Raw genomic sequence first — 19863 nt, forward strand, 5'->3', positions numbered from 1 at the left:
GCTGAGGTTTTCCTGGTTGACAGTCAATAACAATTTTACCCTAGTAGCCTAGTTAATGTGTATAGATTGTGAAAACTGCCTCAAAATGATTTTGGTATAAGTAGGCCTACCTGTCAACCAAAGATGCATCTTTGTTTACTGCTCAAAATCGTATTACTGTGCTTTGTGGAGATTTATGTATAGTACGCACTGAGTTTTTGATTGTTCACTCCAAAAAAATTTTAGAGGTTCTTCCTCAATTCTTGTTAACATATCAACAATGTAACAAAGAAATAATTTACTACCATGTATGATTGATGAGAATTTTTGTGTGACAGAGAATTTTTGGGCTGCTGTTCAAAATAGATGAATTCTAATGGCTGTCTGTTAGCTCGATAACTCAAGCAAAAGTGATCTGATTATGATGAATTTTGATTCAAAAGTCAAAAGTGTAAATTTACGTTCATTCGAAAAAATTCAAGAACCAGCAAGATTGGTCCCCCATGGTAACATGGGTTTATGAGGAAGAAAATGGATTTTCCTAATTTTTGACACTAAAAACATAAAATTTCACATTTCTTTCCAGAACCATTTTGTGGAGCTTAAAAAAAGAAATAACTTGGTATATAGAATTGTTGTTGTATGCCTAACGTTTAAGGAGAAAATACAAAAAAAAATTTTTAAATTTTAATGTTATTCTTTGGGAGAATAAATCAATTGTTGTAGTTTGCTTGTTTATGGATCTACTAGCAGTCATACCCGTGCTTCGCAACGGGAAGAGAACGCTAAGGAGAATAATTATGATCCATAGATTTGCTGTATATGTAGATAAACTGTTATTGATACACTAAAAGTATTAACTGGCTACTCCGTTTCCCAAACATTATTTTTGGGGAAATAAACCATACAAACACAAAAGATTTTTGTTAACAAATAGGAAAAAAGAAAGTCAATAAGTTAATGAACTATGCACTTAAAAAATAAAACGCCTTATTCCCACAATATCGAAATTTATTTATTAAATTAAAAACATAAACATAACTCTGTAAAAAATCCTACTTTGACAGTTCTCATATTGTATCACAGCTTTTTGTTGCTGCTTGGTTCAAATTAGCTGTTGTCATCAATTTAAACAATTAATAGTGCTGCACCCTGTTGGTAAACCTTATAATTTTGAATTCTTTTGAGCATCACAGAATCAAATTGTTTAGTTTAATCAGCTGTTAAGATTCTTTAATTCAATTTAAATATGAGTACTCATAAGGTTAACATGGGAAACTCCAGAGCCACTGGGGCGGAGCCCTTTTAATGGATCTGCACCAAATTTCACACAAACCATCCTTGAATAAAGCTTAATAATGCCTGAAAGTTTCATTGCAATCTGTTGAGTGGTTTCGGGGTCCATAGGGTACATACATACATACTTCCTCTTTTATAGATATAGATTTTAATTCAACTAGTGGCCCTGTTGCTCGAATTCAAGCAATAGCTAAGTATTACAGGCGTTATTTTAAAACGAATAACAGTCATAATTTCTGATGACTTTAAAAGATTCAACTCAAAAGATTATGGAAATACTCAAGATGTACATAACAGATTGATATAATCAACATTTCTTAAAAATATCTTATAATTTTTCAAAAACTGATCTTATTTTTTTGTGTTTTCTACAAATAGCCTTAGTCATAGCCGCATTCGGTTGTCCATAATAACGATTATAAATAAAAATAAAAAAAATATTATTTCTATTTCTTCTCCTTGGTGGTGTTCTATGACTTTCCTATGTTTCCATAGTTTGCAAATCGGCTCTTTCAATGATTACTAAGAAATGCAGCACAGTGTTCTTAAGAAATTCAGTTTTCTTTTTAGTACCTATATCAAATTATCCAGGCTCTCTCACTTTCTTCCATTGTAATATTTACGCCGACCCCAATTCAAATAGTAAATATTTAATTTCAACCAAGTCAGTAAATGTTTGTAGCAAACTTGTTGACTGTTTACAATTAACATATGTTCTTCTTCTCACTTTTAATTTCTGACAACAGCTGGAGTTTCATAACAAATTTTGTTTCCCATGTTAATCTTATGGAGAAATACAGAACTTTTAAGGGCACCAGGGCCTCATTCTCTAATTATTTCCCTAAAAATAAAGTTTCCTGCACAAGTTACGCTCTTTCCAATGACACCAAAAAAATGTCAATCGGTTCAGTAGTTTCGGAGGAGTAATTGTCACAAAAACCTGCTTGCGTATTAAATAAGTATAGATAGATTAGGAAAATTTTTTTACTATAATAAGCTATCAACATTTCAATCAAAAAAGCACCTTTGTTATCTTCCCTGTATCAGCAAATGCAAGTACTCATTAAAATTAATGTTATTTCAAAAGGAAATAAATGTGACAATTTTAAAGACCTGTAGGCCCTACACATGAGGGCAGTAGCCGCCGCAGTTGCTATTCCACGGGAACCGCAGCGGTTGAAAGTACTAAGGAGCAAATGGGACCGTTCACATGCAACCGCCCACTTTCAATCGACCGCAACAAACCGCGGCGGTTGTAGATATCCCTTTGACTGCCGCGGCTCCCGCACACTTGGAGTTACTAGAGTTGACATGAGAGCGTAAACATGAGGGTGGTAGCTGCCGCGATTGACTTTTTGTTGGTACTAGGATTACAGTCACACACATCTGCGCACTCGCTTAATGTCACGACAAGTTTTTCTTCTGGCGAAATCTTATCCCTCACTGTGTTTTCACTAGGTGATAAGTGATATTTTACTAGAGTCAAGAGTTCATCAAAAGAGGTTACATTCATCTGAAAGTAAAAAAACAGGAGGGTATTCTCTTATTTTGGTTACTGAGTAACAAATGAACCCAAGGTTAATCTGTCGTCTATTACAGGATGCACCCATTATTTCCTTTGTCGTCTTTGCCTTGCTTTCAATCTTCGATGCAGCAACCAAATACAGGTTAACTCTTCCAGCTTCATAACTGTACTGGCTGTCGAGTCCGAGGGTCTGAAGGGCCAAAAATCACAACCAGGGTGTCTACCAGATTTCTCAAATGGAATTCCCGACTTTTTCCCGACTTTTCATTACCATTTTTATATAAATCCCGACCAAAAACTCGGTCCATTCTCCATGTTACTACACCTTTTTCCGTCTCGCGGTCACGGTACCTGCGTCAACATATGTTGTCACTTACGACCCAGCGAAATCACTGACGATCGAAACGTATCACATGCCAAGAAAATCCCGTATTAAATATAGGGGTGTGTGAAGCAGCAAAACATTTCAACTCAAAGCAACGATTCGATTTTAAAAAATGTTGATGTAACTCGATTCGAAGCAACATGAAATTTTTCTATTCATACTTCTCAGTGGAGTGAAATATCTGTTTTCAATCATACATTAGAAGAACCAGTATTTCTGGAAATACCAGTATTTCTGGAGCTTCTTGCCTATTTCATAATTTTTACTTGCAGCATCATGTTGTTAAATATGTTACCTATTTTATTTTATTCATTTTATAAATAAAGATATGTTTGGGTGTAAACAAATAAAAACCTTTGTAAGATTTAAATACTGAATCTTTCAATTGGTTTACATTGATAAAATAAGAGGATAGAATCAGAACTACAAGGTATACATAACTTCTTGTATGGCGAAGCAATGTCTCAATGCATGCCATGTACTTGGATGGCAATAACCTGTATGGTCAAGCAATGTCTCAGTGTATGCCATGTACTTGGATGGCAATAACCTGTATGGCTAAGCAATGTCTCAGTGTATGCCATGTACTTGGATGGCAATAACCTGTATGGTCAAGCAATGTCTCAGTGTATGCCATGTACTTGGATGGCAATAACCTGTATGGCTAAGCAATGTCTCAGTGTATGCCATGTACTTGGATGGCAATAACCTGTATGGCTAAGCAATGTCTCAGTGTATGCCATGTACTTGGATGGCAATAACCTGTATGGTCAAGCAATGTCTCAGTGTATGCCATGTACTTGGATGGCAATAACCTGTATGGCTAAGCAATGTCTCAGTGTATGCCATGTACTTGGATGGCAATAACCTGTATGGCTAAGCAATGTCTCAGTGTATGCCATGTACTTGGATGGCAATAACCTGTATGGTCAAGCAATATCTCAGTGTATGCCATGTACTTGGATGGTAATAACTTGTATGGCTAAGCAATGTCTCAGTGTATGCCATGTACTTGGATGGCAATAACCTGTATGGCTAAGCAATGTCTCAGTGTATGCCATGTACTTGGATGGTAATAACTTGTATGGCTAAGCAATGTCTCATCTCAATGAATAGCTTATATAATTAATGTCAATCATTTGAATAATGTCAATAAGTTATATGGATACTGATAGTCAAAGTAACATTATCAATGTAACAGTCAACTACGTATATGAATACTGATTCAATGACGTATAGACACTGATTCAAAAAGCTATTTGGATAATGATTCAATAACGTATATGGATACTGATTCAATACCGTATATAGATACTGATTCCATAACGTATGGATGGTGATTCAAAAACGTATATTATGGACACTGAATGCCCATAATTCAAATCGTTATTTTGATCATCACTGAATCGAATTGGAATTCCGATGCATATTCGTTTCATCCCCCACCCCTCAAATGTAATCCCGTCCCAATGATCAGGAATATAAGATCCAGAACATTTTTTTAAAGTTTTGGGACCCGTTCATCCCTAATTTTGAAAGGTTAGATTATTCCCGACTTTCGGCCGAAATTCATGACTTTTTCATGACTTTTCCCGACCTTTCAAAATTCCCGACTTTTTCCCGAATTTCCCGGAATTCCCGACTGGTAGACACCCTGACAACACAACCGCGGTGGCAGCCGCTGCCATGTATACGGCCCAAGGCGGCCGCCGAGGCGGCTACCCTGGCGGCTGCCGCCCTCATGTGTACATGGCCTAAGGGAACATTTTAGTGAAAATATAGCCAGGAAAGTTCGCTTAGTCAGCAGGTTCGCTCTAGCGGGGGTATTAAATAATTACCATAGTATATTTCATCACTAGGGCGTAAAGTAACTCTTTTTTACTCAAGTTCGAGTTTTATGATTGAGGCAAAGCCGAGGTAGGAAAATCAATGAAGGTTTAAAAGAAAATGTTTGCTCATATAATGAACTATATAATTTGTCATATAGCAATATTATTTAACAAACTAAGTTAGAAAACGAGAATACTTTTTATGTGAAGATAACCTCTCAAAACAACTTCCAACTTGTTTTAAATTTTGCTAATGCAAACAAGCAGCATTTGTGTAAGTGATTTGACAATTTCATTCTAATTAGCTCCCTAGGGACTAAAAAGGCTCTTTACTATATAGGGAGTAAAAGAGCTACTTACAACCCACAACGCAAGTATTAAAAAACGGCAGTTTTTGCTGCAGTTTTGAGAAAAATACTTTTTGAGACTGTTACTGTATTTAGCTTTAAGAAAGGACATTTACAAATATTATGAGAAGAATGACAATGTGCCTGTATATTTATCTTTATTCTTTACGCTCTGTACGTTATGTGCTAATAAACATGATTATGATTATGATGATTATCAAATTAATCCATCACAATTTGGTTTCCAATGAAAATTTAGCTTTTAAAGGCATTGTGTTCTTTTTGTATTCTTTTAATTTTAAGTTTTGAATAATTATCCTTAGCGTCTCATTACATAATATAATACAACTTTAAACTGGGGTTGAAGCTTTACCTTCTGACATGATTCTTGATCTAAGTATATCAGCATAACTTTTGAGAAACATTTTATTACAATATATTACTGTGTGGACATCAAATTATTACTCACAAGACAGAGAACATAAATCAATTCATGAAAACGCAAGAGAACACTAGTTGTAGACCATGGTTTAAGGCAGCAACAAAACACATGCAGTGCACGTTATGCAACAATAACAACTAGTGTAGATTAAAATCTTATCAACATTGCAAAATTCATGTTTCTATAGCAAGGAAAAAAAATGTCCAGCTTACTTTGTAAAATAAAACCCTATCTTCAACAATCTACTATACAAACACCCAAAATTGGAATTCAACACAATGCTTTTGATTTCCTTACAGCAGATAGTCGAAAATAATGTTCTAGTGAGTAAAACAAATTATTTCCCATTAACAAAAACTTTAATAGCTATTTACCTTACAAGTGTAGTAAGTGTAGTAAGAGCGTTTTTACATCACCCAGGTGAATGTTGTGCAACGAGCGGAAGCGAGTTGCATAATTTACCTACGTGATGTAAACACGCTCTTGCGTAACGTGTAACGTACAAGATTTTACCTGACCCGACAATATACAGGAGGTTACGAACAATATTTTTCATTATCCATTTCACTCATCTTCTAACAGTAACGTTCATTTATAAACAAAAGCTAGGTTAGGGAAATTCTTCAAAACATTACAATAAAGTTCAAGCGCACAGCTGATTTCTAGCGTTGAACGTCATTGGCTCCATAGAGGTATATTTATTAAGTTAAGCACTCTCGGAATTACTTAAAATAATTACATCAAGAAAAACACTGTAATATATCAAAATTTCAAAAGATTATTTTTTCATATATTCTTCCAATATCCTCTTCATCATCTGTGTTAACTTTACTTTAAATTAATTTATTATTGTGAATATTTACTTTTTGTATCAGTTTAAACACAGCCTGACGATGGAAACATAGTTTCTGAAAGCCCTTAATAAAAAGTGGATTAAAATAATTTATTATATATTGGCCTTGTTGAACTTTGAAATTTAATTATACATTTCACTCAATGTTATTTAAATGGGTTTCATTACCTCACCGAGTGAGTTTTTTTCAACTTTACATCACTCGAGAAGTAAAGAAGTTGTACACCACACTTGGGATAGGGAAGTTTAACATGGCGGGTTAGGTAAATAATGTTAACACTACCCATGGTAATTTCAACTTCTATTTCACTACTGATAATTACTGTGCCTATTTAGTAAGATTAAGATTACTGAGTCAACTTACTTGTAAATCTCCAACTCATAACAAACTAATAGTTTAGGACTATGTAGTTATTTGCAAAACAAGTGATCACTGAACAATACCTGAACTACTTTGGTCATGTGCCTTCCTTATCATGTTTATGATAAGGCTCTTGAGGAGAACCTTGGCTTATCAAGGGCTTGAGGATACAATCTTGTTTCTTTGAATTGTTTATGTTAAAAATTAAAACAACAGGTGCCAGGTAATAATCTGTTGCAACAAATGTTTAGGTTAGTAAAACGCTATAAATAGTAACAAATAATAAGGTTGTACTGTATATTCTAAATTTCAATAAGACCAAATGTAATTATATCATCTTGGTTTAAAGTTTTTTTTATTAGTTGAAAAAAGCAAAACAATTAGAAAATAATTAATAGTTCTATGATAACATATTTTTTCCATATTTTGATGCTGCAAATTAGGTTGGTTTCTAACTCATAGGTCAATGGGTTAGTTAAGTTTAACACGGTTGCTTAAAAAGGCTTCATCGCATTATCTTTCTGTTCTGGGCTTGAATCATGGACATTTTAATATGAATTGTGGATGTGAATGTAAATAGAGCATGTAAACATTGTGATTTGTCATTTTGTGCCATAAAGACCAAAATGTTTACTTTCAAAAGGTACCTTATTGACCAAACTTTAGACGGGTATGGAACAAGGGAATTTTGAAAACATGAATATTTAAAACCTTATCACATGCCTAAAATACATTGGCGATTGGGATTATTTGATCCCATGACGTCTGCTGGGTGTCTCGTTCTCTTACCACTAAGCCTGCCGCAGACTTGCAAATCAACTAGGCCTAATTCTTGTATCCAAGGTTTTATAGCCTTGGATAATATGGAAGATTACGGTGCCTTAGCATACAAATTTTATAAAATAATTTGGGAAAAATAAATTTAACTTGATAACAGATTTTTAAACATGTCTTAAGGCTAATAAGGTTCAATACCATTTCAGTCAAACAACCTTTTATCAGAAAACTATACTTAATTTGTTTGTGTCGTAGCTACGTATTTTTTTTATGTTTTGACAAAAACTTGTTCAGAAGCTGGTATGTTAGACTATTTCAATGACTCTCAATACATACAATATCAGCCATACATTAGATTGGGCTAAATTGTTTCAATACTGTTGTAGTTCTCGTACACAAAGTGGTCCTAGAAACAAAATTGGAGTATTACTGCTGTGTCACACTTGACCAAGGCAAGCCGGGCACTGACCAGCGGTGGCCCCCCTTCCACCTTGTATATCCTATTTTAAACCCAAAACTACAGAAACTGAATCACTGACCCAGTATGTTTATTGTGGCCATGAATCTCAAATGTAGTGTAACTAACAAATACCCTGTCGCAGAAAACCTGCAGACTAAGCAAATTTCCATTTACCTGCTTCAATTTTCACTAAAATTATCAAAGTTATTTCCTATTTAAATAGCATAAATTTTAATTAGCACTTAGGTTTCCTGCTACAGGGAAGTTAATGAAGTGTATAAAACATTAATGACATTAAAACTAGATGTTATTTAAATGTTAATATATTAGTATGAAACAAACAAATTTGCTAAATTTGATCAAATTTCGGTACTAAAATACAAGTAACATTCGTGCATAATGATTTCAAAAACGGCTCCACCGATTTCCTCCTAATTGTTATCTTAGTTTTAGGCTAAAAACAATATATATACTAGGTTCTCTTCTGGAAAAATTTGTTTTACATTAAAAACTTTATTTAGATGAAATTTTAATATTTTTAACATTGTTCTTATGGATTACCAGTAGTTATAATAGTTTAACAAATATGTAAACGAAGGAATTGTAGCATAATATGCTTAAACAAACCATCTACAGTACACTAGCAAATTTCTAAATACAGTACAAATGAATTAGCCATTCGGATGAATACCATTGAGCATATAATACACTTAATGTGTATGTGTATTGATGTGAAATGGGATTAATACAATGGTTCAAATACGTAGAGTTTTACAGCAAAACATTATACACTAATATAGAACTAAGAGCCTTGAGGAAAATCTATGGACGTTTTGTAATTTTCAAAGATGGAAGGAATTCAGATTTGTAATTTTTCTAAGATTTTTCTAAGACCTGGAAGATATTGTGCACGCAATGAAAATAATATGGCTCGCAATGCAAATAATAGAGAAATTATGAGAAATAAACGTTTTCACCCATATCAACTATATATAAAATATATCACAGATTTTTAAGTCACAAAATGACACAGGTTGCTAGTATAAAAAAAAAACATTTTAAACAGGAGACTATTGTTTTTTTATTTCTATAAATATATATACATATGAATTTAAGCGGATGGTGACTTTGTCCTCTGGGGACACAAAAACTAAAAAGTAAATCGGTCCTAGGTCTAGGTCTTAGCATGAGACCTACGGCAATAGCTTATTCCCTAAATGGAAAATCTCTTGTATCAAATTGTATTTCCTTGTCTGTGCTTTAACTTATTGGATTATCAGAATTGTTTATATTGCAAAATGAGTTGCTTTAAAATACATAAGAATAAACAGGTAAATAATTCATTTAATGTCTGAATCATGTGTTATTTGTATTCATGTTGGACTTTTGGCTTCGGCCCTAAAACACGCAGTATACCTACTAAGGGATTTTTCTGCTGAGACCTATTCAAATGTTAGCTAACTCAGCACCAACCTTTGTTTCTTGTGTATTACTGTTCCTCGAATAAAACCAGGCTAATTACATATCTTCTGCATGAGACTCTTATAACTATAGGGTCATTAATCTTGTATATTTGTTTATATAACGAAGTAAAATATTCACAATAGACAATATACTTTATTTACACGTTCATTGACAACATTGATATTTTAAACCATAAATGGAACATTTTTCAGGTCAGCAAACTTGAATATTTGATAGGCTGTAACTGAATTGATTGGCTTAAAGTATGGTTAAACTAAAATGACTAAGCATTTTGAATGTTCTTTGCATAGGTTGGTAAAGTTTAATCAGCATTCCTTATCGTTGGTTGACTTTCCCTGTGACTGGAGTATCCTATTGAAAAATTTAAGTTTCTAAAGTACTTTTGTGGTCATATCAAAGCCTATTCCATCAGAGTCAATTAATAAGTTAGATAAAATAAATAAGTATAATTTTAAGGTAAAAACCTAGTTGTCTATTTTCCTGCAATATGGATAGTTGTGTATGGTTGTTGAGTCCTTATGAGCATGAATGGTAACAGTCAGTAACATAATTCCAATCATGGAGGATTCCAAAACTGCTATCAATTTGAATTTTGTAGTTTTTTATTTTTTTTATTTCTCCCCCTATAGGCTACATAGTATATGGAGAAAGTATTGTTTTCGTCAACAATTTCGAGTTTGAGTTTTGGGTGGTTAACCGTTTAGGCCCCCCTGAACCTTTTGATTTTTTAATGGTGATTTTCCCATAAAACCCAAAAAATCAAACCATCTCAAAAATGGCTTGAACAATTTTGATTAAAATTCAGTCCTTTCAACCCTAAACAAATTGGTACAAAACGCAATGCTGTAAAAATTTCAGTTCTAAAGTTATTGCAACTTTTGGGATTTTCCCCATAAAAAAACGATTAAATAACAGAACGAATAACAAAAAAATTCCCAGGACTTTGTCCACCCAGTATACAGGCTATATTGTGTAGAGTTTTAAAATCAATAGGGCAAGCAACAGCCATAGATGAAAGGGTACATCTAGTTTCGGCTATTATTTACATTACAAATTGGGGAATTCATGATATCTTACATTTTAGTTATATTATAGACAAATTTTGTGTGACATTCTATTTTTTATTATAAATACAAATGAATAAGTTGTTGACTATTTAGAATGGATGGTAAATTTAACAAGTAAACAATTTTAAGTTACCGGTATAGTTTTATTGAGCTAAATCTTTGACTATAGATACAATTGAACCACTGACAGACTTTGCTGATGTTAATTCCTGACTTCTGTTGAATATACAAATTTTTTACCCAAGCAAAACGACTTCTTAGCTATAGACTTGTAAGCAATAGCAAAAGCAACTGTTATGACCAATCAACTATCTCAGCAAAAGATTAGTTAAAAAATAGAATTTTTAGACACTGGCTCACTCAACTATCTTCTTTGAAAATACAATGAAACTTTTACAAATTTAATAAGTAGTCCAAGTTCAAAATAAGATCACCAAAACAGTTAACCATTTTAAATTCCTATAAAAAAAACCATAACTCTTTGATAGTTTATTAGTAGTGTTTTATAAATTGTTATGTTAAAGAGTGCTTGTTGAAATATATGTAACATTTTTTTAATAGAGAGCACTCCAACTGCCAGAATCCAAATAAATTTTTCTTAAACTGAAATGAGCATTTTGACAATATCATCAGACTATTCAGGGAGTTTATTAAAACACGTGGTGCCTGCACGTTTTAAAATGATTGATTAATAATAACTCAAATTAGTGGTGATTGAATAAAACTTACTGTCATCATCAATGATAGTGATTGGCGACCTTGACAAAATCCTTGACAAAGAGCTTGGACTGCCATAAGGGGTTCCTCCTAGACCCTGGGGTAACAGCCCTCTTGCGGACATGTTAAATAAAAACTGTGTATCCGACACAATACACTCACTAGAGGCATGTACTGATGTACTCCCTCTCACAACAGACCAAACTATTTATAGTTATGCTTGTCTTTATATTGAGAGGACAAACGGCGGCACAGCTCGGCACGGCATGGTTGCCATAGGAATACCTGATCGTTGGCTTGTTAGCAATAGTTAATTATACAGTAGTTGACAAACGATGACAACAACCGTCATGCGCAACCACAGTCAATTTCTTTCTTAAATTTGACATAGGCCTAATCATTTTCTCAAAATCATTCACTTTTTATTACTTCTAAAGGAAACAGTGAATTAAATTATATTTGTAGAGTTAACGAATTAATAGTGACAATTTTGCTATGTACTAACATTAAATTATTTATACATTATACATTAAAATGTATACATTTCCAATTAGAGCTATTTTACGCCCATTTAAGTAAAAATAGACTGCCTGGCTTATTATTATTTTGGTATTTGTTTTGAAAATGCTCATGAATAAATTCATAATTTATGTAAGTAAAGTTCCTAATTTTAACTGACCACAAAGGATCAAACCACTACACTAATAAAAATAAACTTTAACAATCGGTAATGTTGTACGTTTATATTAAGACAATGGCCACTTCACTTGTCAGTATTAATAATAATTTATGTTAGTAACACTTTAATTTAAAGCAGTTATTCTTTTTGTTCAACAAGAAGACAACAATATTCTAATAGTAAATAGTCAGTGCCACAAGTTGCCATCCTAGCTTCTAGACCTTGATAGTATATTGCAAACTGTTCATTTTGAAAATAACCGGGATAATATAAACTAGATAACCTGTTGCTCGAAATCGAGCAAAACTGAAACTTGTATAAAAAATAAACAAAAAAACATAAACAGCAAGACCTTAATCAAAGAGTCACTCTAAAATAATTTATATAGAAATATAAAAATATTATGATGTAAAAAAGTATAAAATCAATTTACAATATTTAAATTTGGCTAGGTGGGGCTTTGTTTTCAGCTTTAAAAAATTGCTGCGAAATCTACACAGGTAGCACCATTGTAGCGAGGGAAGACACTTCTTCTGTCTCTTATTATGTACATAAGAATCTCACTTGACTCCTCTGAGCTCTCGTCCCTACATAATGTCTGTCACAGTCTTCGAAGATTTGCAAATGGGTTGGAATTGTGACCCTATTTCCTGCATATTTTTTCATTGCATTTTTTTAAATTGTGCTTAGTTCTCCTTTGGGTTCTAGTGACATTGTCGTACTTACTTATATATCTGTGCGTATTCAGGATCATCACCTTCTTGAGGAATTAGAGGACCCATTCGGTGGTAAAACGTGTCACGGATCTTAAAATTGTAGATCCCCTGTGGAACTTTCTCATCTTAATGAGCTTTGGAGCTGACCATGGTAAAGGCGGAACTGAATTAATTGACGAACTTTATCCAAATAATTTCTGGACATAAGTCTCACAGTCCTATATTCAGATTGGGAGTTTCCAATAAGAACCCGAAGTTTATTGTGGTGAATTGTACAAATGAGGTAAACGAACATTTATGGCAACAAAGAGTACAAACTGAACTATCTCGGCCAGTCTTTTCTTGCTTAAAAATATGTAAGTCACTACAATGTAAACATTTAACGTTCATTTGTCCGAGATTGGACTATCACAACGGTGGTACTACCACTATATGTACCCATCAAATGTTCAATTGAGAGGTTGATGCAAGCGGTCATGCTCGCATTCCCTCCAGCCACCCACAGTTCTTCGTCGTACTGGCGGCATTTGATTTTAAATTGAAATGAAATAAGAAAGTTAACTAAACAACAGAAAACACTATAAAGGAATTGGAATTTTGATACACATTGTAAATTAAATGATAATATGGTAATGTAACGGATAACTGCCCTGTGAATAATCACTTTTAAACATTCACTTCATCACATCAAACTGTAACTACATGATAATCAGTAAAATACGATGTAAGCTAAATCAATTTAACCATAGACAAAAAGAATTAAATATTTATTCTTAAACACTTTGTTGTCTAGTATTGATAGGAAACTCTTCATTATGAACCAGACTTAGTTAAAAGATTGAAACAAAATATAAATTCCAGCTTTTCTCTGGAAGTTTTAAGTCCTGCAGTCTGTGGTTAACCTTAAAAACTATTTTAAACTACGTCCATATGTTATTTGTAAACAAAGGGAAATGAGTTTAATCAAATGTCAACAGATAGCGCCACCTTCCAAACTTTAGCCCTTAACTGTACTTAAGTGATGCCCTTTCTTAATATTCTGAGACGTATTTGCACATCTACATGAAAATACCTTTAATTTGATACCTCAAACGTTAAAATCCATCAAGCGGTTATCGAGCTATGACTGTGAAAAGAAAACTGCTTGCGTATTAATATATAGATACATCTTACAAAATGAAACTAGAAAAATATTGTCATACCGTTTGTTTGGCATAATAAATAAAACAAGAGGACCTGTGCATGAATTGCACAGTTTAATAGGATCTAAAACTTGTTTCCAGGGGAAATGAATCCAGTGCAATAAACATTTATCTTTTCAAGATTATGTTTGTTAAGAACATTATTAGGTGAATAGAGCTACTATAGTGGAATAGATTACAGAATAGGACCGGAACCAGTTTGAGTCGGGTGGGGTGAGGGAAAGCGGTATCCAATAAGCTTTCAGAAAACTGTCCACTGTTGCCAAAGTTGTGCCACGCACTCAGTCTTTGCCCGACAGCCGACCTGTGCGTTTCGAGCATATCCTCCTGTTTGGTCAAGAAATTGCCTTAAAGTGTGCTTATAATTCGAAACAGCCCAGTAACAAAGCTACAAAAGGCATCTCACTCCATTCTACACTCATCCTTCACTCATATTTAGGTTAAAATACGCTCATAGGTGGCGTCCCCATCTCAAATGAATAATTAATATGGTAGATTGTATCCTCTTCATTTCGATGTTAATTTTGTTTCATGTATCAAACAATAAGCTGAGCAATATTTTAGATTTTTAGAACTGCTATACAAATTGTTTGGTCATATAAATTTACTGTTAAATTTATTAATTTAATGTTTATATATTTTTCAAAAACTGCATCTGGTAGCCGTTTGTGGCTTAAAGACAATTGTGTAGCAAATAATCAAACCAAACTATAATAATGTATGGGATGAATTTTGTGTTTCATACGATATAAAAATATGACAATACTAACCAATACCACCAAGAACAAATACATTATTAATTTGTAGTGTTGAACTGAACTACCCTACAAGTGGGACGATAGAGGGGGGTGCCGGGCTCTAGGTGAAAGTCAGCTCACCGGCCAAGACCGAAGTGGCAACATCGCATCCCCTACCTCTTCAAAGGCCAGTCCTATTCTGTAATCTATTCCACTATAATTTACAGGAATTTTGTTGATTTTAGATCTAAACTATTTAAAGAGTGATTCACCTACCTCAGTCAGGTCACAGTTGTTAAAACATTTTCCTATTTAAAATATCCTACATTTTCATAAAAAATAGTTCAGTCTCTAGTTTACAATCTGACTGTAAACAGTTAAACATCAAACTGGAGGAACAGCTATTAAATTACAACTAGTGCGCCCGTTGCTCTAATTCGAGCAATTTCGAAGTATTACAGGCGTTATTTCAAAACGAATAATGCATTTATTTGATCTAACATTAAGCAAGTTTACTTTACCACCGTAACAACACTATGTGCTTCATAAATTTTTCCACTTCCAAAGTAAGTTGCATAGCAGAATTGGCAAATATTATTCATCTCACCAATTAGATGTGTATCTGGATGGGTATCTGTTAGACCAGGCCTCTCTTTTTCTACTCTCCTCATACGCATAAGATATTTTATTATTAATTATCTCCTCCTCCCGATTTCAATATTTCTTCTTTGAAATTGAGGCATTTTCTGTTCTTGCAACAAAACTGATTAACTGTTTAACTTGGTCTTAACCTACTGCATATTACACACATTAATATTTATTTACTCCCAAAAAGCTAATGAGTTTCTTCTTATATACAGCTGTTTTTTTTTTGTTTTTTTTTATTTCTTCTTTGTATTTCTTATGGGGAAAACCCGACCTTTGAGAGGTTCTCACGCCCTTAAGAGTAGGGATTTTAAAATTCTAAAACCTTATGGCAAAACTACATATTGAGACGAATCTTTTGACACCTTAAACGTTGAAATTGGTCCACAAATAAGGGAGGAGTTGTGTTAACAAATAAACGGCTTCACGTATTATATATATAGATTTACTTTTTAAACAGTTATAAAAAAAGTTGGTATAAAAGGACCTTTGAAAATCGACTCTAGAAATAAACCAAACTTGAGGGGAGCGAAGCCCTAAAGGAATTTTTTGTAAAACTCAGTTAAGTAGGACTATATTCTAAAGCCGGGTTTTCCTAGGCGCGGAGTCTGCGAGCGGAGAGAGGAACACGGAGAGCGGAATTGAAATTAACATGGCATTCCGCTCCGCTTCTAGGAAAACAGTAACATTAAATTGCCTAAGACAAGTGGAGTCTGCTCACCGCGTTCCTCTCTCCGCTCGCCGAATCCGCGCCTAGGAAAACCCGGCTTAAGACTAAAATTCTCACTTGGTACTGCACCTGTTGAATTTAATAGTTGTGGTAAAGCACTACCGGAATCATAATTTTATTATCTATTATGATTATAGTTAAGTATTATAGTAAAGTTGGTCCGATTGTAAATTTCAAAATAAATAATTGAAATATAATGTATTTGGTGTAAAAATAAGGAAAAACTAGTCAGGGGTAAAATTTTGCCTTATTTTACAACTAAAAAACTTTTTCTTTCAGTTATTTGTCGTCCGATCTTTTTGATCTTGGTATCGTTTGATAGGGAAATAAAAATGCTAAAAAAAGTATTGTTGTCATTTTTTCATAGAAATAGCCGTTTTTGAGTAATTTAGTTATAAAGATTCAAACGGCTGCCATTTAGAAATTTACAATCGAACGAACTATTATTATTTCTTCTATAATAGGTCTTGTGTATGTTAACATGCTTAACAAATTTTATAATCATCGAATGAAAAACTTCACAGATAAAAATAGTATTGTATAAAAAACAAAATGGCGGATACCTGGGTAAATATGAATTTTCGGACATACCTTCACATAAACTTTTTTCTTCCTTTTAGTATGAGGATTCATTTCCCAAAGTACTGAAACGTTTTTTATGGACAATCTGTATAATATTAAAAAGGCAAGCACGTTTTTTGTTCACAGAACTCCTACGTGGTTTCTCAACCAATTTTGTTCTGTTGGTTTACGGCTCATTTTAAAGACATCATTAAGTAAATGGCATATAAGGTCAGGCATGTTTAAAAAGTCCCTTGGGCTCTGCCCCAGTGGCTTTTTAAGTTCCCATGTTATTATTTTTTGTTTAACAAAATAACTAGATCAGCTGTATAATTTAATTGCGGTTAACATTTATGTTGCAATTAAAGGAAAACGGGCTACAACCATTTACTGGTTTAGCCTAGTTTAAATGAAATATTTACATTATTTTGAGATTTAACAACTATTTAATCTGCATAATTCAATTTGTAAGGGTTTAATAGAATTGAGTAATCCAGAGATACAAAGAGAGACAAAGTTAACTAGCAAATGCCAATAAGAGCGTTGGGGCCTGTACAAAACTGTTATCAAGATGCTCAAAATTAAGATTATACAAGACCATTATACAGCCAGTGTTATTGTATGGAAGTGGAACATGGGTCCTCTCCAAAAGAAATTTAGGACTTTTGATGGTGTTTGAAAATAAGGTACTTCGTAAAATATTAGGCCCAGTTTATGAAGAAGGATTTTGGCGCATAAGGAAAAATAGAGAGCTGTGTGCCCTAAACAAAGAGCCTGATATAATAGCGCTTATAAAAGCCAAAAGAATTAGTTGGTTATGTCATGAACTTCGGAGACAGGATGGCACAAGACTGAAAGAGGTTTGTGAGGCAGTACCTACAGGAAGACGTCCGTTGGGTAGGCGTAAATTAAGATGGTATAAGGAAGTCAAAAAGGGTGTGATCCAATGCGGAAGATAAATCCGGATGGCGGAGGATAGAGAAGAGTGGAGGCGGCTAATCTACGAGGCAAAAATCAACTGAGATTTGTGACGCCCCATCAGTAAGTATTAAAGATTTATTAAAGCTTTTATTGAGGGATTCACCTATTAACAGTTAAGGGGGAAACAACTTGAACAACATCAGGCCTTTTAACCCCGCATTTTCTCAATTTCTAGAATTTTTGGGACCCGCCCATCCTACCTTCCAATATAATCAAATATTCTCTTCGGAGATGAAAAACGTGTTTAAAACTAATTTAAACTATTATATAAAAATCTAATGGTGTCTGTATGTGTATTACTAATAGGTGCGAAAACTACTGAAACAACCTGGCTTAAATTTTACAAAAATTTAGTTACCACACCAAGGACCATTATAGGACTATTCACACTTCAATACTGGCAATGGGCTTTGCCCCTTTGGCTTTAAAAGTTCTGAGGTGAGGATTTTAAAAGTAAATATTGATTGGTCACCATGGCTGCAATGAGAATACAGTACTCACAATGTTTACATTTGCTTTAACATTTCAAAATAAACAAGAAGAACTGCCAAATTGCATATTTTACAATTTAAGACAGCTGATCTAATGAAATTAAATATACTATTCCAGACAATTATGTGGTTGGTTTATTTAATAAAAAAAATTTCAAAGACCATTTATTCAAAACTATGTCAATGATTATAAAAATAAAAAAATGGCTCTGCTTTCGATTTTAAAGTGTTATGAAAATAATGTTATTGATATATTTCATGGAAACAGTAAGAAAATTAAAATGTATAGATGTTATGTATGAATTTGAAGGCTACTATAAATAAATTAGAACTGCTTAACATGTGTTAGAATAACTTAACATAACTTGCACATTACATTGTTTTGTTTTTTTTTTATATGTACCGGTATATTTAGGTAAATTTAGTTATTGTGTTTTGCTAAACCTGTTGTTGCTTAAATTAAACTAAAGAATATCATCAATAACTAAATTGTTCGTCATTGATTTTTGTGTTCTAAAATCTGTTGTATATTTGTAAGTATATTTAATTATCAAATGGTAATACAAAATAAACTTATTTTATGTTAACATAGCTTTCAGTTCCCATTTACTTTATTTGACAAATTTATTATTTGTGTTTTGCCACACCACTGATTAAATTAAACAAAGGGAAATATTAAAACTAAGCAGTACACAGTGTTCTTTTCTTTCTAAAATCAATGAAATATCCGTTACTATGTTTACTTAATGGTAATGGAACTGATTAAAAGAACAGATTAATAAGTTGTTTGATGATATTTTTGTAGAGTAGAATCAGAGATGCAATGAAACATACTGTATTTGCTATTACATTTTTTAGTCCTTGATGCTTTGATAATCTTATTCCTTTTGTCTGCTGTCTTTAATGCTAAATTATTTGTTTAAATTTTGTTATAGTATACATATATAGTTTCTTTAATATTTCAAAAGACTATTGATAACGCACAACAATATTTATAAAGTTTATAACTGCTGACTTAGTTTTGCTAATGATTTTATTGTGAGTGAAGAAACTGAAGATGGAAGGATTGGTGATTTAATACGAAGAAGAGTGAAATTAAAAACATGTTCATTTAAATTTAATAATTAGTATTTTTGCAACTTCAAAGTTGAAATTTAAAATGTCAAAAATAAAGAAATAAGAAGGTAAATCATGTATGGGAAAGTTGTATTCAAAGATTTGGTAAGTTTTTCTCATATCAGCCTACACAAGATTTAAAATTATTCAAAACCAAAATGGTGGTATCCACTACTTACCAGATTTAAAAGTTATAACTTAAACGTTTCTATTAAGGCCATGAAAGTTGAATTTTGTTTCTAAAAGCGTTGGTGGATGTGTAACTATTATATGCAACAGATGTACAAACTAAAATGTTTCTATTTTGTGTCCTCTTCCCGTTGCAAAGCACGGGTACAACAGCTAGTATCCTATAAAAAAATCATACAAAAGAAAGCAGGTGCCCTCCCTTACAAAAAAAATTGGACAACAAATTATTGTTCCTTCGATATTGATATTCTCCACTCATTAAATAATACTAGTTGCCCTGCCCGTGCTTC

General features: G+C 33.0%; 1 protein-coding gene across 4 annotated transcripts in view; it reads right to left on the reverse strand.

The window, feature by feature from the left end:
- LOC128982069 (AMP deaminase 2) overlaps window positions 1–19863 on the reverse strand; it is a 158197-nt gene that overhangs the window by 117281 nt on the left and 21053 nt on the right. Inside the window, exon 1 of one of the 4 annotated variants that reach the window (XM_054401202.1) lies at window positions 7104–7247. The exons of 2 other annotated variants lie outside the window; for them this stretch is intronic. In XM_054401202.1, the coding sequence (XP_054257177.1) occupies window positions 7104–7137 (34 nt within the window). In that variant the 5' untranslated portion in view covers window positions 7138–7247. Of the gene's footprint in view, window positions 1–7023; window positions 7248–19863 lie in introns of those variants that run through there. One more of the 4 variants, XM_054401302.1, reaches the window with a different exon arrangement.

Source organism: Macrosteles quadrilineatus, unplaced genomic scaffold, assembly GCF_028750875.1.
Source record: "Macrosteles quadrilineatus isolate MER2022 unplaced genomic scaffold, UCM_ALF_1.0 Scaffold_1__1_contigs__length_201487025, whole genome shotgun sequence".
In the NCBI taxonomy this organism is placed as follows: domain Eukaryota; kingdom Metazoa; phylum Arthropoda; class Insecta; order Hemiptera; family Cicadellidae; genus Macrosteles; species Macrosteles quadrilineatus.